The sequence below is a fragment of the Mchenga conophoros genome, linkage group LG20 (assembly GCF_057382185.1).
Source record: "Mchenga conophoros isolate Kocher_MC1m ecotype Shallow Benthic linkage group LG20, M_conophoros_male_GT1.1, whole genome shotgun sequence".
NCBI classification, from domain to species: Eukaryota; Metazoa; Chordata; class Actinopteri; order Cichliformes; family Cichlidae; genus Mchenga; species Mchenga conophoros.
The window spans coordinates 12,292,405-12,309,098 of record NC_140545.1 but is presented as its reverse complement, the minus strand read 5'-3'; the positions used below and the strand labels follow the sequence as shown (position 1 = coordinate 12,309,098).

The 16,694-nt window shown below is 39.1% G+C and overlaps 1 protein-coding gene across 1 annotated transcript in view; it reads left to right on the top strand.

Annotated features, from left to right (window-relative positions):
- ctnnbl1 (catenin, beta like 1) overlaps nucleotides 1-16,694 on the top strand; it is an 81,108-nt gene that overhangs the window by 34,066 nt on the left and 30,348 nt on the right. Inside the window, exon 12 of the mRNA XM_085260512.1 lies at nucleotides 13,072-13,169. Within this exon, the coding sequence (XP_085116638.1) occupies nucleotides 13,072-13,169 (98 nt within the window). The remainder of the gene's footprint in view (nucleotides 1-13,071; nucleotides 13,170-16,694) is intronic.

The window sequence follows — 16,694 nt, the reverse complement described above, 5'->3', positions numbered from 1 at the left end:
ATTGCAAACTGTGTTGTCGTAGTCGTGCTGTGTTAATCCTATTATTAGTGTATTTCAGAGGGAGAGATATGCTTTTAGAGCCTTGTGTAAAGACATATCTAATTAACATCTTCTTCATATTTGGTCTTTCCTCTGTAGGGGGATCATGTTTTATCTCTGTAAACTTTAACAAAATATGCTGGGGTATATTAACTTGTACTGTATATAAACGGTTTATTTCAACAGACTGATCAGAAAGGGACTTGGACAACATTTAGGCGAAATGTATTACTTAGTAGTAGGGCTGGGCCATATTATACCGTTCACGATAATACCAGTACAATGTTAGGCAACAATAAGAAAATGAAATATCGCGATAGAATATGGGTAAAACGTGCATGCACAGTGCCTTTGTTTTCATACGCACATGGCCGAAAAAGCATGGCGGCAACGGAGAATGAGAAGGGAGAAAGCGGATCGTTGAGTGAGGATGAACCAGATTTGGTTTGTAAAAATGGTGCCACTTCAGTGATGTGGAACTAGTTTGGTGTTTGTCTGTCAGATACCCACTAAAGTACATTTCTTTTTGTAGAACATGCAAGCGGGCCGTCGTTATTGCCAAATTTGTCGGACTAAGGTGCTCGTAAATCTGGGAGTAATCTGTGTCCTAAACTCCCAACTCCCAAGGTCCCAAAGTCAAACGAACACTGCGGCATCACTGAGAGTTAAAAACTGTCTAAATTCTTTCATCTTTAATAAAGCAATCAGCATTGCTGCTTTACCAGGTTTAACTATGAAGTTTAACATCCAGGCATCAATGAAAACAGAATTTATTACATTTAACGGAGTTAGAAGTTAACAGGAAGTTAGCTCGCTATTTTCGCTAGTTACCTATGCATGATATACCATGTTCTGCTGAGAGGTTTCTGAAAAAATTCAAACGTACAGCTCTGCTATCACTTCCAGACAGGAAACTAAACAGCAGTGACGTTTGTAAGGTTACTGAGGTTGGGCTAGCTGGTATATAACGATGTGCTACGTGATCACTAGCGGCACAGCTATGTTAGCATAACATAAACAGTGAAGCTGGAGGATGAACACTAACACTTTTCCACTCAATAAAAGTTAACGTGAGGGTTCCTGACGGTTAGAGACAAATGCAATCGCATGGCAGGATGCTGTAAACGGACCAAACTTAAGTCAGGAGAACAACTGAGACAATCCATCTACAATAGAAGGTTAGTCATTAATATACTGCAACAACATGGGAATAGAGCAGCTGTGATAGAATACAGCATTAATGAATCCATGGTACAGAAGTGGAGGAAGCAAGAAAAATGAGTTGAATAAAGTTTGATTTATCTGACTGCTTTGTTTTGCTTAATGTGCCTTATAATCCTGTGCACCTTATGGTCCGAAAAATACATATTAGACTTTTTTTATTTGGCACACTGCAGTTTAATGTTGCAAAGCACCTCTTTTTAACTTCAGTGGATATTATACATGGTTATGCTCAGGATATGTCAGCCCATTTCTACTGGAAATGGCTTTTGGTTAAACTTTCAGCAAGGAATTTGCATTTGCACTGTTAAATTTTTAAATAGCTTTAATGCATATAAAAAACAGCTGCTTGTTTAAGTGAAAATAAATGGATGGGGTTTTTTTGCGCTGGTAAAGTTGTGGAGTTGTATTTTGTCTCGCATCAATTATATCGTCAGTTATATCGTTATCGCAAATTTTCAAATATATATTGTGATAAATATTTTTGGCCATATCGCCCTGCTCTACTTAGTAGTAGTAGCAAGTAATAAACTCAGCCGTTTCCAATGCACGGGTTGTTTGGTGCAACAAGGTGGAACAAATATATAATATACTAATATTATACCGTACAAAAAGCTTCTTTTTTTTGTTTTGTTTATAAGACCTATTGTAGTTTTTAGAAAATGATTGCTCTGCGGTCATATACTGTCTGTCAGAAATGGATTAATAGCATGGGTTAAAATGGGATTTGGCAGGTAGCTGTGAACCCTTGTTCTCTGGTGTAACCATGCAGCAAGGGAAAAAAATCACTTAGAAATAAGAGACGTAAATTGTATTGTGAGCTCTAGTTTATTTTCTTTGCATACAGGTTGTGACCAGCTGACCCATGCTGCTGTTGCTGCTTTAGGTTTTATTGCACTTTGTAAATTAGATAGTTTAACAAAATTTAAATTACTGTCTGCTACTCTTGATATAATCTGACATTTACCAAGAACACCAGAGCTTGCCCTGCATCGGTCCATGCAGTCTTCATCAGAATACTGCGCAATAACCAGTTTAGCCTGCACGAAAGTGTATTTTGATGCAACAAAACTGCTGTACTTCATTTTGTTTTTATGTTTTTCACTATATGAAAAAAATACATAAATTCAGCAACAGATCATCAATAAATCCTGGAGCTATTGTAAAAAAAAATCTCTAAATTTAGAACTTTACCCAACCTTTAGATTTTTAGCGTTTCAGATTTCACTGAGCAGTCCTTACCTCTGAAAATAATCTCACAGCTTCTTCTACGGTCCTCTCTTTTTAACACCTTTCTCTGTCTCTGAAAATGAATTATCACACATGAACATTTTTCCTTCCCTTCTGATCTTCTGTAGTTTTAGCCAGGCAACTTTATTGATATCTGGAGCATGAATACGTCAAAGTGATTACAAGAAGAAAGGATGTGTTGAAGACATAAGTTGACTGTGGGATGACATTACTTTCTAAGTACTGAACAAGCATCTTCATCCCATCAACTGTGAGCAACATACAAGTTGCAACACAGAGGTAAATAACTTTCTTGATAGTTTTCTTTAGGAAACTGCCTGTCAGATTAGACTACTAATTAACTGGGATTCCCATTCTGGATTGTTCCGTTCCACTTTAACACCTGTTTAGAAGCAATAAAAGTGCAACCTTAAAATTCTCTTATCTTACCTGGCGGAGCTGTCTGCGTGTGTCCAGTACAGTCAGATATTGATTTAACCTGACAGCTGCTTTTTTTTTCGTTGGAAAAAATGGTCTGAAATATGCATGCTGAGCAGATGTCAAGTGTCCTGCCACAAATTCCAACCTGGCAGCATCCTTGCTCAATTCCATTAGTAAAGGAACTCTTATTGTTTGCTACATCTCAGAAAGGACAACATTAGATGTCCCATACAAATTACATACAAATTGCTTCATTGCCTGTAGTTCATCTGTGATCATGGCTATTCTGACAAATATAGACTAGAACCAGATATACTTTGTATACAAAAACTGCTCCCATAAAGAAAAACTGTACTGTATAATGTGTTACAAAGTCTGAAAATCTTACTGAGAAACATAATGAATGAATCCGAAGATGTGAACTTGGGTCTCTTTCTCCAGACCTTATCCTCCAGAGGAACTTCTAAAAGCCTTTTACTCACCAAGTCCATTGCAAAAAAGTGATGCTAAATTCTGAATTTTTTGGATATGAACTTGCATTTTAGTGGAAAAAGAAAAGTCGAAATTTAGTGATGACAAGCTGGACCTGGTCTTTCTGCACAGAAAAAGGATGAAATGGAGATTCTGGGTTCATCCAATTCTCAAGACAAGCAAGCACCAGGGAGAATTTCATGGTTTGAGCCAAGATTTCAAGCTCTATCATGGCCGCTTTCGTACATATTTCAGGATCTCAGTTGGGCAGTTTGAGCTTTTGCTTTTAGAGTTGGGACCACATTTCAGACAGAAAAACAATTTTAGAGAGCCAATTGAGCCGAAGCAGCATCTATCTGTGTCTGAGGTAAAATAGTATTATTTTACTATTTGTATATCCAGTACCTGTGCGCATTTTGAGCTGCAAGCACAGTGGTCTGATTGGTCAGATCTGTTTATTCGCATCTGAAAATTCAAGCTTGGTTAAAAGAAAAACAAATGCCACAAAGTCTTCTATGGAAATTGTGCGGTTGGTGTGTACAGCTGTATTAAGAAGAATAATTTTAACTCACAAAATATTCAAACAGATTCTGCATGTCATGTGTGTTAAGTCATCAGGATGGCCTGCATTTTGTCAACAGGAGCATAAATAAACCTTAATTTTTGTCATTTCTGCCCACAAATCCATTTCTGCTTCCAAGAACATACTCTCAGATACCTGTTTATGTACTCATCTGAGGAACCGTGAAGATGCTAATTAAACAGATGACTGCTTCAATTATGACAAAAATAGGACAGAAACATTAGTTACTGTGGCAGCTGAAAACATCCAGGACTGCAAATTTCCACCCAAGTTCCCAAATTATCAGACTGTGTACCCACCAACAGGTATTGGAACAAGATGTATTATGCATTTCCTAGGGGCAATATGTAGATTAAGTTTTTAAACTTAGCCAAGCTAATGATAGCAAATTGATAGCAATGAAATAAATCAAACAAACAAAACCACAATTCATTCATGCTCCTTCAGGTACCTCCTGACAGTCTATCCTGTGGTGCTGAGAGGCTGATTGCTCTCCCTAGGGTGCTCTTAGTCCAGACTCAATCAGTCTATCATTTAGCTACCACCTATCTGTTCTTCTGTCATTCAGAATTACACCATGCTTCCTTTAACTGTCAATCAATAAATGAATCCAGGCCCCTCAGGGTTATTTGCATGTTAACTTAGTGCTATGGATCCCCTGGGGCAAGGCAAATGCAAATGATGAATGATTGGAGGAGGATGAGTGAATATTTGCAATTGGAATATTATGCATTGGGTAATGTGAGTGCAAATATTTCTAGGAATATTTGACAGGGACCTTGTTCACTGTTGTGAAGTAGTTTAACTTTACTCGAGGGTTTCGTGCATTACTTTTTGGAAGTGCAAACACTAACAGCAGTCTCGCGTTGTCTTATTGTCAGCAATGATGTAACTCTAACACGGTGAGGTAGGCTTTTCAGACGACATTGTTGCTTGACATTTATAACGGCAATATCCATTGATCTAGTGATGTTTTTGAAGGACTGGGAGATATAGCCTACTCCCAGATTGCTAATGATCGGACAGGACAAAATGAGTTTAGCCACCTCTGGCTCTCAGCAACAAATGGCAGAGGAAAAGCTGATAGATCCTGGGGCAGCTATAGGTAGACTCCCTAACCTTAGGCATGAAGGCAGGGGCGCAGAGCCACCTTATAAAATTATTATAAGGATGGGGGACAAACTGCAGACAGGAACAGGACATAGATAAGTCATTCATAGCATGCAAATCACTCATTGTTTTCGCTGATGCCAAAGCCAGCAATAGGATGGGTGCATCCTCGCTTAATGGCGTGCCCTTGTTTCTTAACGAAAAGAACAGAGGACATTGTGCATTTTTGTGTGATGCGAACAGATCTGTCCGAACCTCTCCCACAGCTGTTGCACCATTTCTGAATTGGGTCTAAACTCCCGGTAGAGTTGATTCCCTCTAGAGAGCAGATCTGCCATGGTGTTCAACACACTGGGAATGTGTGTCGTGCGTAATGACAGGAGGTGTTTGCTGCTGCACGTAATCAGGCTGTGTGTCAGTCTGTGCAAAGTTACAGAGCAAGTTCCTCATGACGGTGTATATACGCACTGCTGTTATGTCTGTTTTAACTAAGATATGACAACTTTTCAGAAGCGGCAAAAAACACTTCAGCTAGAGCTGGGCGATATGAGATTTTTTCATATCACGATATGTTTTTTTCATTTCAGGCGATAACGATATCTATCACGATATAAGCCAAATAACTATATTTGTAAGATTTAAATGTGCCGTTGCTCACGAGTAAAATGTGAAATAATCAGCAGCTTGTTTTTATTTAAATATTTATTTCCCATAATAAGTTCAACAGGGTAGATGTACTTAAGGAACATGAGACTTTTTCAGATAGATAAAGGCAAATATTGCAAACTACACAAAAGGCAGCCGCTAAAGCGTTTAAGTTTCAAAATAGAACAAACCAAACAGACTAAATTGTCAATTCCACTTAGAAACAAAATATTAATTCTAAAAATAAATCTTAGTTTGTTTTACAGAAGAACAGACAAAACTGACTAACTTTTGTCAATATCAAATAAACAGAACTAAAAGGAAATTCTCAATCTCTCCTTGTTGTATAGCTTAGCTTTTCAAACAGTTTTAACAGTTACTTTAGTCTGACAAAAGCCGAATGACGAATTAGCGCTTCCATTCAGAGACTGAGGCTACGTCCACACGTACACGGGTATTTTTGAAAACGGAGATTTTCCGTTTTCGTTTTAAAAAATAATCCCGTCCACACATAAAGGGAGAAATGAAGGAAAACGCTGCTATGAACATGCCAAAGCAGCAGGTGGCGCTAGATTCCTAACCGTGCAGAAATGTTGGCCAATCAGAAGTCTAGAAGCCTCGGTGGGAAAAAGTAAACAAAGCTGGGGCATAGAAGCAGAACTGAGTCGTATGTGTGGAGGGACAGTAACTGTGTGTATATGTAAGCATTTAAACACTGCAGAGAGTAGAATTAACAGTATTGTAGAAATTCATTTCACCGAAACAATAACGTGGCGCACACCTTTGACGCTGCGTTTTCTCCGTTTTTCTAGTCCACACGTAAATGCAAAAACGGAGTTTTCAAAAATCTTCGTTTTCAGTGACCAAAAACGCCGTTTACGTGTGGACGAAAGGTGCAAAAGCATAGAAAAATCTGCGTTTTCAAAAATACCCGGGTACGTGTGGACGTAGCGCATGCACCAGTTTATTGTATTTCCAGTAGGGCTGAACGATTATGGAAAATAATCTAATTGCGATTTTTTTTGCCCCAATATTGCAATTGCGATGCGATATGCGATTATTTTTTAAGGTCTTTGTCTTCTGTATTATTAAACAAAGACAAGCAATAGATCATATAGTATGGCCAATACTATATTACATTAATTTTAAACTGTTCTTTCCTGGAAGACAGACCTCTGTTATGATGACATGAGGTGATGCATGAATTGATGTCTGACATTTTTATTTAACTTCTTCAATCACAACAGTATATTTGAACATACACAATAGTTTATTTTTAGCTTACAAACATCTGAGCATAAAGTGCTGACAAGGAACCCTGGTGTAAACATTAAAATGAAAGTCAGTACAATGTGCAGATTGCAGAAATATACATAAACAAAATCAGTGGCTTTACCACACTCAGTTTTTCGACATCTGTGAACTACTAGACAGTCATTCAATTAAAAAATAATATTAAATAAATAAAACTAATAAATAAAAAATACACACATCTTACTGATCTCTGCAGTCAGTAACATTACACATAAAGTGCAAACATAATAGCAATTGTATAAACACACACACAAACACGCCTTTAAAGTTTAAAGGCGTGAAATTGGACGGTCTAGCCTTCTGATTAGCTAATCAGAAGGCTAGTTCTGATTAGCGTCACCGCTGTCTCTGTGGAGTTTAATAAACTCGGCCGTCTGCTTCTTGCTATCTAAAATATAACCAGACACTGGCGTAAATTCTCGACTGTCTCATACTTCTGTTTAATAAGTTTTCTGTTTGACGTTTAGTCAGCTGTGTGAAAACCAAGGAGGAACCCACCCGGGGGATTAATAAAGTTTTATTTTATCTAATCTAATAACTTTAATCTCAGCCAAACCGATTTACTCACGAACAAACAAAACACTGAAAAAAGCCCAACAATAACATTTTTAGGTTGTCTAAGTGACTTATATATTACGTTTAACCCGAGCAGCGAAACTCCGCGGTGATCTGAAAATGATGTGCCGGGAGTTGTGCCGTTCTCGGCCGCATCAGTAACCCTCGAGCTCCCGGCTAGCTGTCGAGCTGGTGGGTAGCAGACGCCTCTGAAAACGTCGAAGCACTTTTGCAAATATGGGATATCTTGATAAACCGAGCAGATATTTGATGTTTACACAACTACTTTCTCGCCTGAAAATATGTTAAAAGTTTATTTTGTGACCCAGAAAGATTAGTATGAGTAATTTTAAAACTTAGTATCGGCCGCCATTGTTGGAAACTGGAGTTTGGCTGGGCCGCGCTATGAATTCTGGGATATGGTAGTAATTTGGACAGCCTTCGGCGCGTCGCTGTGACGTAATCGGTCTACAAATGCGGCCTCAGGAGGATGCAGCCCATGAATTTGGACATGTCCAGAGTATAATCGCAGCCTTTGCGGTTAGAAAATTGCACTTGATCATGTCGCGATATTATCGCAAATGCGATATATCGTTCAGCCCTAATTTCCAGACTTGCTTTCGGCACAATTTACAGTGCACGCTACTCTGTTTTTAAGTCAGACTTGAAATAGCCGAAATACCTTCACACTACGGAACTTCAATGGCTCTTCCGTTCGACAATCTCTCCGGCGTTGGAAGCATCATCTGTTTTCTCTTCGGTCACGCTCGGTTGATTTTTCTAGTCGGCTCACTCATTTCCTCCATTACCCGGGCGGTACGGTGGCTGGCTGCTTCCCAAACAAGTACACATGTGCGGCTTGGCACTTGTGCTGTACGTAACAAGTCACGTGACGTGACGCTGCGGCTGTGATTGGTTCGGCTCTGCGCTACTTAATTTGGATTGGCTGTTCTCTTTTTTTTTCTTTTTTCTTTTTTTTAAGAGGACAAGAGCGGCGAGGTCTATCGCGATAGCTTAATTTCTCTATCGAGTAAAAGTTATATCGCGATACATATCGTTATCGTTCTATCGCCCAGCTCTAACTTCAGCGTTGGAAAAACTGCTGCCAGCTCCAAGTAATTTCTAGCGAGGTGTCATTTACGGCGGACCCCTCGGAAATATACCCCTATCCTGTTAATGTAGTATCCATTGTCAATTTTCCTCATAATAACGGTATTCAAAGGGTCACCAACAGTGAACAGTTTGGAGTCCCTCCAGTGACCGAGAGCCAGTAGACATTCGGGGAGAAATTTTGGCCATATGACTGAGATAACGTCTCACATCCAGCTGCAGCGAGGACAGCCCCTGGGGAAATGACGGAAATCACCGAAACAATCAGTCCAGTTAAACGCAAGCAAGCTGTTAATGAGACCAGCTTTCTGTTGCGAAACAGAGTTATTTGTAGGCTATGCCCTGGAACGCAAACCTAAAGAATTAGCATTTATCCAGAACTGGAAATGTGGAAATGAGTGTCTTGTCGATCTATCGATGTGAATAGATCGAAACAACACATTTTGTGTCAACATTCTGAATTTGTATTTTCTGAGGTGAGAACTGAGGGAGCGTTAATTTCAGAATGGGACCAAATGATCCCCCACCTTTTCGGAATTTGGAAATGTCTGGAATAAAAGCCTAGATACCGCTCCTCAGCTTAAGAGAGAGGATATTTTTCTCTCTAAAGCCTTTTTGGCCCTGCTCTGTAGCCATTGAACCCACCACGCCATTGTAAATGGTTGGTTTCGTTGCAAACTGTAGCCTGTAGCCCCTGGCAACGGTTGTTAACACTCATGAATAGACTGCGCGTGCTTGCCATTCCTCCACCCTGGCGGCTAATTAACCCAGGGGACGAAAGTTCAGAAACAAGGTCCAGTCACACTGCTCTCTTGGCTTTATGTCTGGCTTCATAAAAAAAATAAAACATGTCCGTACATACTAGGGGTGCAACGATACTCGTATCGGTATTGAACCGTTCGATACAGTGCTTTTGGTTCGGTACGCATATGTATCGAACAATACAAAAAATTTTATTTATTTTATCAACTTTTCTTCTGACAATGCTGTCTGTGTTGAGCGCTCAGTGAATCTGCGTTCAACTACTGTGCCTAGGCTGCACTGTCGAGTGCAGATCCACTGAGCGCAGCTCAAGCTAGCAAGACAGAAGCTAAGCTCAAAGCTGAACCTCCCCCACCCTCATTCAGATCTGGCGTTTGGAACTATCTTGGTTTTCATGTGAAGCATGACCCTGATGGTAAGCGCGTCATGGACAAAAGAAAAACAATATGTCGGATGTGCCACGCAATGCTCAATTGGTGGGAACTAGTGCGTTAGCACAGTTAGCTTGTTAACGTGTTGACCCCGTCCAGCCCCACACACGGGGCGATCCGTGGTAACTCGTTAACGGAGATTTGCTGCGTTATGGCGTTAATGTCATTTTAACGAGATTAACGCTGACAGCACTAGTGGGAACACAACGAATATCACTGCACATTTACACCGACAGCATCCTAGTGCAAAGACAAGTGGAAGCAGACAAAAACAACAAGCATGCATGCTACAAACTTTACCCGAGTCATTTAGACAGCCGTTAGCACATGATTCTCCTTATGGGGACCTGATATGTTTAATATGCTGCTGAGAATATAGCCCAGAAGAAGCGGATAGTATAGCTTTTATTTTGGAAAGAGCCATTTATCTGTAATAAACTCTCTTTTCCAAAGATGAGTGATTTCTCGATCAGATAGATTTATTTATTTTTTTAATTTGTTGTTTCAGCAACATTACATTTAAAAACCATACTTTTGAGTTAAAACATATATTTATAATTTTAATAAATGACAAATTAAAAAGGCATGAACATTTTCTTGTATCGAAAAAATATCGAACCGTGATACCAGAGTATCGAACCGAACCATGAATTTTGTGTATCGTTGCACCCCTAGTACATACCCACAATTCTACTAAAGGCACAGGATGTGCTAGCAGTAACGCGACAACTGCTATTATTTCCTCAATGAAAATACAAAGCTACAGCATAATAAATGTTCCCGAAAACTAAAAAAAAAAAACACGTTCTTGAACAACCTTAATGGCTGCGTCAATGAACATATTCAATTAATTATTCTGGTTGAGGACCGCTGAGGAGCTCTTATAATCTTTACAGGGAAGAAAGTGAGAATGCCTAGTGTGGGGGCCAGGGGTTGGGGGGGCCCTTGTCCTTGAAGTAATTGGTCTGTCTTGAACAGGCGTGGTGGTAGTGGCGCTTCCGTGATTGGTCACGCCAGAGGGCGCTTCCCATAGTGAAATACTGAAGGAGGTTTGAAAGAAAACATTTAAATGAGGTATTGATTGCACACTTTTCTAAGACAGATGAGGAAGCTTATTTTTACTCAGCTTTGCCCTTTATCTGGTAGCCACAATGTAATCCCGCTCCCACCTCCTTCACAAATCTCGAAGGAGCAGTCTCTGCTTAGTTTTAAACTCTTTGGAAAGAACATTCTGCAGCCAGCGATCAATAGCCTCCCCGGCAGGGCGTGGAGGTGGTGACATCAATTACCACTTGGATCAAGTTGATAAAGTAGTGTCCTTTTGGAAATGGCATTTAGCCTCCTTGTCTTTGTGTACAGGAAATAAGGCTGTCTACATTAAAATAAGGGATCTTTGGACTGAACCGTCCTGATGTTCAGCCTGAGCAGATACTTGTGATACCTCTGAACCAGTCAGAAATAGTTCATTTATTTTTTCCTTTGTTCTGATGTGTCATGATGATATAAAGGATTTTAATAGAAGTGCTGAGGTGATTTTAGTTTGTCAAAATTTGAAGTATGGTTAATTAATCCTTAATTTACTCCTGTAAACAAACATATCACAGCAGTATAAATCAAAAAGTTGGTCTACTTTAGACATGGGCATTCTTGCAGTGACTGTTGAGATATGGATAATGTGAATTCAGAATTCCTTGAAAGTTTCACGTATTGAATTCTCAAATTTTAATGAATCAGAGTTTAATAATATTTGAATCAAAATATAACCGTGGTGTTGTTATTTTGCCATCACCGTATGTCACACCTGATTAAGCCATGCCCATATAGGGCTTATCACCAACATTACAAATAACTAAAAGCTGTTTTTTATTCAAGAATATTTGGTTGCTTAGAGGCATAATTAAAGCACAAAGCTACAGTTTCAGGGACTTTAATTACATCAGAAGTATTGAGTAAATTATTAGAAGTTTGATGTAAAACATTGGAGGGATTTAGTTTGATAGAAGAGCAATAGATGCGAACAGAAGTGTTAAAATAACCAAATATTTGGCTTGCAGATTTAGCAGGAATACACATTTATTGTTAAATTTTTAGCTTTTTTTACATTTTACATTTCCGCTGAATTGCCATGCTGAAACACTGCAACTCCAGTTCATTTTCACACGTTTTTTTTTTCCTCTGCTTTTGATGGATATTTCTATATTCTGAAAAGGCTACATCTGGCAGGTGTTAGAGGCCTTAAGTGTTCCCAGCCTTCACTTCTTGTGGGTAGAGAGCCTGCGGGTCATAGGGGATTGCACAAAGGGAGCTGACAGCAAATACGACCCCTTTTAAAAAGTAGAAATGGGATTGATTCCTGCACTCTTGTTGCTTAGCAACTGCAAAGCCTCGTTGAGAGAGAATATTGACCTCTTGTTGATAAAGTCCAATTACATTTTTCCCCCTCCACTCTGTATATCCAGAGATTTTACAATGTCATATTCTCTTCCCCCCTTGTGTGTACACTGTATTTCCCATTCAATATCATGGAGCAATATTATGCGATTACTTCCTTTTGGTGCCGCTTTGTGACTAAGAAGGTCTTTGAATGAGATAACACGTCTTACATAGCATGAATTTGGCTAACAAGGGCACTCAATGTGACTAACTGGTGTTTGTTGCTAATTCAGTCAATTAACATGTTTCTAGACCTCCTGCTTGCTAAATGGCCCCAGAGCTGCCACAGACGAATTTCTATCACCCCGATAAATGTAATTCAGCCACAGCCAAAACCATTTAGCATGTTCCAGCATGCCCTAAAATGAAAATTGATTTCTAAATTTCATTAACATTTTTCCCTCCTCTCATTCTGTGCACTCTCTGTAAGAGTATCCACGCTTAGCCGGCTGCATGCTCTAATTGCAAATTATCAAGTGCTAATCGATTTGTCCTTTCTGTGGATGTGGGTGAGAATGAGCTTTGCGGTAATCGGTTCTTTTTTCTTAAGAGTTTGAGACTGTTTGCTTTAACTGTAACTGTGGTGAAAGATCATGCACCTGTTGGGTTTTAAGCTTACTGTAAACCCCTGTGAGGTCTTCAGTGAAGCGATGCCGTGCTTGAGATATTTGAGAGATATTTTGTGTCGTTGATGAGCTTTTCTCTTCTCACTTTACTCTTTCTCAGAACACGTCTGCTCCATCATCGCCTCCATGCTGAGAAATCTCAAGTCCCAGCAGAGAAGCAGGCTCCTCAGCAAGTTCACGGAGAACGACTGTGAGAAGGTTTGTATCATTGTCGTCTTGCTGGTTTCTTCATTCTTCTTCTTGCCTTGCAACCCCTTTTTGTTTTGCATCTCATGTTTTTGAGTGCTTCATCAGACTGTGTTGTTGTCTTCATTACCAGTTGTTTTTTTTTCATTCCGAGCAGGTGTACTATATTTCCTAAATTTAAATGACTTAAAAATATATTTTCTAAAATTGCTTTGTACTCTGTGCAATAGAAACGCACTGATCAATATTAGGAGTAGATAATGGTCCAATCCTGACTCAAATGTGTCAGGACTGGGAATCGGTGAGAGAAGGCTCTGAATACTACTACAGCATGACTGAGCTTAAGTAGCCTTACAGCAAGGGTTATTCTGCACTTTGTCATATGTTTGCAACTGGTTTTTACCCAAATACTAGAATGAAACTTACAGGCAACGAAGCTTTCCATATTGGATTCTTTCTGTCATTCATCCACACTTGCTAATATTTGATCTTATATAATGTTTAGCCCCTAGATGAGAGCAGCATCTAGTCAATGAGACTAGTGAAAAAATATTGGATGAAAAGCATAATCAAATTTTTTTTAAATCTTTTATTTTCTTTATCCTTGTACTGTTTTCATTTATTAGTTTACTAAATGTATATTCTTGGGGGTGTTTTTTTTTATGTATTTTATTTGTGTATTTTATTTTGTGACATAATCTTTAGGTCCTGATCTTGCGTTATACATTTTAAAAAAATATATCGTTTTGAATACTTCTAGTGCTGCTCGGTACTCTGTATCTGCAGACATTTAAAGTCATTTTATCGGAACTGGGAAAAGTTGATCATCTGTCCCTTTTGGACACTGGTAGTTACGTATTTCTCTGTGCTCCATGATGTAGTGCAGCGGTCCCCAACCGTTTTTGCTCCACGGACCGGTTTAATGTCAGACAATATTTTCATGGACCGGCCATTAAGGTGTCGCGGATAAATACAACAAAATAAAATCATACGACCGAGACAAAAACTGTGGTATTTTGTAAATATAATAATAAACACAAATTCACTGTGTAATTGTGTAACTTTATTAGCAGCATCATCCTGAAATGCGCCAACAACATTGAGTGTAACATCCTCCTCTCTGCCCCTTAATGCTCTCTTGTCGCTATGGTAATGCGTAAATATTTCATTCAAAATAAGACACACAACTACAACACGGGAAAAGACCCAGGGAAACCGAGTTAACGATAAAAACCATAAATTTCGCACCCAAGCCTCAACTCTTGCACCCCGGTACCAAAACAACTCACGGACTGTTACCGGTCCAGTCTGCTGGTGTAGTGGTTTACATATTCTCTTTACACAGAGAAGATCCTTGGTTAGGACTGGGAGGAGATACAATCCCAGCCTCATGGGGTCACAAGTTTGTGTACTCCTCATGCCGGCCCCAAGCCCACTTAAATGGGAGGATTACATTTGGAGGTCATCTGTGCCTAATCAAACATGCAGATCCATCCGCTGTGGCGACCCTTGTGAGGGAGCAGCCAAAAGAAGCTTTTAACTATTAGTCAGAAAATTCACATGGCAGTCACATCAACTGATTTCCCCCAAGCCTCTTCCTAATATCTTGAGTTTTTGTTCAAACTAGTCTTTAGTTTAAATTTACGTGAGCTGCATCAACAAAACTTACGCCCAGTCGTAACTTTGAGCGGTCTTTGCGATGCAAAATGTTTTACAGCAACTGTAGAGGATCAAAAGGAAAAAAAAGACAAGTTCAGTGACATTTCATTTATAAAAGTATTAAAGTTGTGTGGTCAGTAAAAACAAAACACTGGCTGCCTAGCTTTAACTTCATGACAACAGTGTTGAACATGTATAATGAATGTACAAATTATTACTCTTGGAAATAATTTTTAATCATAGATAGACTACATATGTTTTCTTTCAAAAGCAAAAACAAAAAAGTCTATTTTGAAACTGGTAGAAATACCACAGCTAAAAAGGTTAGTATACATGGAAACGAATAAAGCAAAAGTGATTAAAGGTGAAAGCCTGAATATTCAGCATATCCACGATTGGGCTTTGCCACAGATCTTATTTTCATAACTAGGGCTGCTCGATTATGGCAAAAATGATAATCACGATTATTTTCACTGAAATTGAGATCACGATTATTTGACGATATTTATTTAACCCTTTAAGACCTACTATAGAACCAAGTCCACCAGAGCTTATATTATTTTTTTACATGCTGTAGTGCCATTTGTGGGAGCATTTCAAGTTGCTATACATCAATACAACTGTTATAGCCCATATTTTAATAATATGTATGCATTAAGTCCATAGTAATTACATCAATTGCAAAAAAGTGCAATAAACTACAAAAAATTTTTAAAATCGCTTTTGTTTTGTTTACATATATTTCTACTTGGAGAAATTTAAGAGGTTTATCCCTCAAAACTTTAAATACAATAAAGTTGCAAAAAATAGTTTCCCACCACAGGAAATTTATTTTGAGTGTCTTCATAGTTTTATTTTGGAGATACACCAATTTTTATATACTGCAGGAAAAACAAAAAACAATCCTATGATGCAAATTTGCAAAGAAAACAGCATGTGCATCATTTCACTGTGGGAAGTGTTACGAACAGCTGATAGGAACGGCAAAGCGTGTTTCTGGAATATTATGTTTTTGTTCCTGCAAGCGCTTTTTATGCAATTTTTGCAAAGCTATATGTGGAACGAAACCGTGACCGAGGACAAGCTGATGGCATCAGATGTAAGTACAACTCCTCCGGTTTCATATGCAAAACAAATTATTGCGCTACCTTACACGGTTCAGGTTCTACAGGGATTTAACAATAGTTACGCAAAACGGAGCGTGCAGCTCTGACCGGCTTTAAAGGGTTAACAATGACTTTAAAAAAATAATATAAAATAGTGTGCAACACCACTGAAGTTTGTTTTTTTTAAACTCTCTTTTCAACCAACGGCAGTCACTCTCCAAATAACTTCTGCTTAGCTTTCCGAGCTTGCCTCGGGTCCTCTTAATCAGCGGTCTCCAACCTTTTTTGCGCCACGGACCGGTTTATGCCCGACAATATTTTCACGGACCGGCCTTTAAGGTGTCGCGGATAAATGAGGGAGGGGCTAATAATCGGCTCAGTCATTTTTAATGATCGTTGAAAGCCCAGATCGTAATCGTGATTAAAATTCGATTAATTGAGCAGCCCTATTCATAACATACTCACATTAGAAGGCCATTCAGCTTCCACACACTTGGGGAACACCTTTACCTGAACCAGTCTGCAGTAGTTCTATTTTTTCCAGAAACTAGTTCTAAGACGTTACGAGAGGTTAAATACACCGAGGTTATCGAGTCACTCTGTACCTGTGTATACCGTCTCCCATATGTTGCAGAATGTGAGAAAGCAATTATGATGTCAAACCTGACAGCGCGACACACTGCACACTCTCCCACCACCCACCTCAACTCCCACGATCCTACTCACATGTGCCCAAATGTGTCATATTCAGCCTGTGGCTCAAGGCCATTTT